Source organism: Anneissia japonica, unplaced genomic scaffold (genome assembly GCF_011630105.1).
Source record: "Anneissia japonica isolate Jap-2015-1 unplaced genomic scaffold, ASM1163010v1 scaffold9999_len3613_cov162, whole genome shotgun sequence".
NCBI classification, from domain to species: Eukaryota; Metazoa; Echinodermata; class Crinoidea; order Comatulida; family Comatulidae; genus Anneissia; species Anneissia japonica.
Genome location: NW_022752170.1, coordinates 1 through 3,327, shown reverse-complemented (window position 1 = coordinate 3,327; position 3,327 = coordinate 1). Strand labels below are relative to the sequence as shown.

The 3,327-nt window shown below is 36.5% G+C and overlaps 1 protein-coding gene across 2 annotated transcripts; it reads left to right on the top strand.

The window, feature by feature from the left end:
- The first annotated feature begins 158 nt into the window (after positions 1-158).
- On the top strand, positions 159-3,321 carry LOC117122121 (target of EGR1 protein 1-like). 2 transcript variants are annotated; one of them, XM_033267594.1, is made up of 4 exons: positions 159-451; positions 1,648-1,745; positions 2,128-2,210; positions 2,651-3,321. In XM_033267594.1, exons 1-4 carry the CDS (start codon positions 201-203, stop codon positions 3,314-3,316), a joined length of 1,098 nt encoding a protein of 365 aa, XP_033123485.1. In that variant the 5' UTR covers positions 159-200; the 3' UTR covers positions 3,317-3,321. The 2 variants fall into 2 exon arrangements, with proteins under 2 accessions (XP_033123485.1, XP_033123486.1); XM_033267595.1 differs by lacking the exon at positions 2,128-2,210 and having other exon boundaries at positions 1,648-1,828.
- The last annotated feature ends 6 nt before the right edge of the window (positions 3,322-3,327 follow it).

Sequence of the window (3,327 nt, the reverse complement as noted above, 5' to 3'; positions counted from 1 at the left end):
CTTCCTTCATTTATTATGTATATATGCTTACCATATTATATCAGTTAAAGTGATATGGCTTTTGGCACAAGATAGAAATACTGATGTTTATGATGTTATGTATGTATGTACTGGCAGTTTGATTAATTGTATTTAACTTAACTGCAATTTCATTTCTTTACAACTGATGTAGAAATATCTAATTCTTGCAGGAAAGCAAAATGCCGAAGCAGAATGTTCGAGAGCTTGTACAAGAAATCATCGCCACTAAAAAGGCTATTGTACTCCACAATGGCCTTGTAGATCTTGTATTTTTGTATCAAAATTTATACTGCCCTCTACCGGCCAACTACTTATCATTCATTGCAGACATTTCAGAGATGTTTGCTGGAGGCATTTATGACACAAAATACATTGCAGAGTATAAGTCACGCATGCATGCAACTTACTTAGAGTATGTCTTCAGAAAAAGGTGAGCATAACATTTAGCAGAAAATGTTTCTGAGACACCTTTTATGTTATTTGCTTTATTTATTAAAAATTTATTTCATGGGTATACTACTCTAATCTCAAATATAAAGCATGAACAATAAAGCCACCTCTGGAATTTAGGCAAAGAACAGATTAACAGCATGACAACCAGATACTTCTCCCCTTAGAAGTATCACCCCTCACAAACTTGCCCCATGAACATACAAAGTCACCCCTTGCTAAGTTCCCCCTGCGAAGTCTCCTCCTGACAAAGTCACGGCCTAACATACTCTCATCCTATCAAACGTGCAAGTTTGTAAGGGGAGAGTTTTTAAGTGGAAAGTTGTAAGGAGCGGCTTTGCTAGTAGGCGAGTTTACTGGTGTCTTAATGAAATGTCTGTTTTTTACACATGCATTTTAAGAATGCAGTTATACTTTTTCCTTGAGGGAAGAGGTACTGTTTCATGCTGTATATCTGCTGTAATCTGTGTTGTTTTTAACTAATTCATTTTGAAATATTGTTAAGATATTGTAGCATAAATGGTACTATTTTAAATTTCTTGTAAGACCATATTCTTCAGTTGCAGATTCAGGATTTTGAAGTAGAGGGACCCAAGGACAGACTTTCACAGATTGAGGGTCTATATTATAACCTCAGCCCCACCATGGTCAGGGCTAATGTAAATAAATTTGTAATTAGGGTACCACCAAATTACCGGAAATGGTGGTACTCTGAGACTTCAATTTTAATATAATTTTCTTTTTTTTTCAGCATTTAAAAAATGTAATTTTCTAAAAATTTAGGGGGGTGGGAGTCCCAGGAGTAGCCGCAGTTTGGCGCAGCGGTTGCGGTTCGGGCTTTCAATCATAAGGTCGGGGTTTCAAGTCTCCGCTGTGCAGATTTGCTTGTGTCCTTGGGCAAGGCACTTTAGCTACATTGCTTCAGTCCACCCAGCTGTATCAATGGGTACCAGCAAACTGCTGGGGACTAACCTGCGACGGACTAGTGTCCCGTCCAGGGGGAGTACAACTCTTATCCGCTTCACACTACAGAAACCGGGGATAAGCTCCAGCCCTATGAACCCTAGTGGCTCAGAAAGGATTTAGTTTATTTTAGTTTAGGAAGTCCAGGCTAGCAGGGCCCCCTTGAATCCGCCACTGTTCTTTGTTTCAATTACTACCTTCTCTATTTTTCAGTCAAAGGGAGAATGCAGTAATGAGCACTTCAGGTCAGAGGTTCATTGAGATATCATTCTGTTCTTATCCAAATGAGGTGGACTTTGTTGAGTTCAGACATTGCAAATTACCTGCTAATTTGCAGCAACCAAATGATAACATGGGGAAACAAACAGCCATAGAGTTTTGCAAACAGTATGGGGTAAGTTTTGGATTTCATTGACAGCAAAAAAAGGGGGATCTTTTGTCTATTTTGAAAAACGTTGTCATATCATTCATATAATTTGACCTATAATTAAGAGTACTAGACAAATACGCTATTCTTAAAGATTTCAAATGAAGTCTGAAAGGGTTTGTTTTGTTAATCAGAGTTGGTTAGTCAGCATTTTTTTTTAATAAACTCATAAGTCTAACTCTAGGTTTTATTGCCAACACTAATACATTTACTGTACATTGGTAAAAAGGGTATTTTGGACTCTTCTTTGGTTAAAGAGTTCAGACATTGCAAATTACCTGCTAATTTGCAGCAACCAAATGATAACATGGGGAAACAAACAGCCATAGAGTTTTGCAAACAGTATGGGGTAAGTTTTGGATTTCATTGACAGCAAAAAAAGGGGGATCTTTTGTCTATTTTGAAAAACGTTGTCATATCATTCATATAATTTGACCTATAATTAAGAGTACTAGACAAATACGCTATTCTTAAAGATTTCAAATGAAGCCTGAAAGGGTTTGTTTTGTTAATCAGAGTTGGTTAGTCAGCATTTTTTTTTAATAAACTCATAAGTCTAACTCTAGGTTTTATTGCCAACAACAATACATTTACTGTACATTGGTATAAAGGGTATTTTGGACTCTTCTTTGGTTAAAAAAAATACATTTTTGCTAAAAAAAGATTAAAAAGTGCACCTAGAATTTCAAAATTTTGTTTTATTGGGGGCTTGGCAAACACCAACTCTACTAAGAAGGACCGTATTATTATACCATTGTTTGAATAATAATTTCAATTTGTTTCTTAAAGAGCCACGGTTGGTGTTCCCGAGGAATCTCCTGTCCATATTCACACAATCCTGATGTCATCCTAGACAATGAGCATTTAAACCAACGAAAAAGGAAGCGTAAACGAAACCGAAAAAGAAAACATAGTGGAAATGAAAAAGACATTGATGACAAATATACAGAAGATTCAGTGTTAAATAGTGACAATAAACATTGCCAAGAACATGAAATAAATGAAGAAACAAATGAAATGGAGTGTGAAGAAAAGGAGATAAATGCATGCTTAATGCATATTGAGGCAGGTAGTAAACAAGAACTAAATACTGCTACTGAGATTAAAGAGCGATCTTTGGACAAGAGCAATTCAAATAGACATATGGCAGAAGGGAAGCACAGAGCAGGATTTGATGCTTTTATGACCGGGTTTTCGTTTGCAACTTTTATAGGAAAATATGGAGCCTGGAAAGAAATTGAGGTAATGAATAATCAAATGAGTTTAGGGTCGCGCTTCCAAGTGGAAGACCTTACAAATCGATTGTACTTAAGTGGTAAATCTGTGCCGTTGTTGGTAGAAAAAAGTCATTTTTCTAAAACATCTAGCCATCACAGAGAGAAGTTTCAGAAGATTTGTCCACCGACATTCAAGCATGTAACGCAAGTAGTTCTGGAATCTGTGGGATTAAGTTGATTGCTGTTGTG

What these genes read in the sequence shown, in the direction of transcription:
- LOC117122121 (XM_033267594.1), top strand. Translation starts at nt 201, where the DNA reads ATGCCGAAGCAGAATGTTCGAGAGCTTGTACAAGAAATCATCGCCACT. An exon ending in GGACTTTGTTGAGTTCAGAC is followed by an intron (nt 1,746 to 2,127) that starts ATTGCAAATTAC and finishes AAGAGTTCAGAC; the next exon opens with ATTGCAAATTACCTGCTAAT. An exon ending in AGTTTTGCAAACAGTATGGG is followed by an intron (nt 2,211 to 2,650) that starts GTAAGTTTTGGA and finishes TGTTTCTTAAAG; the next exon opens with AGCCACGGTTGGTGTTCCCG.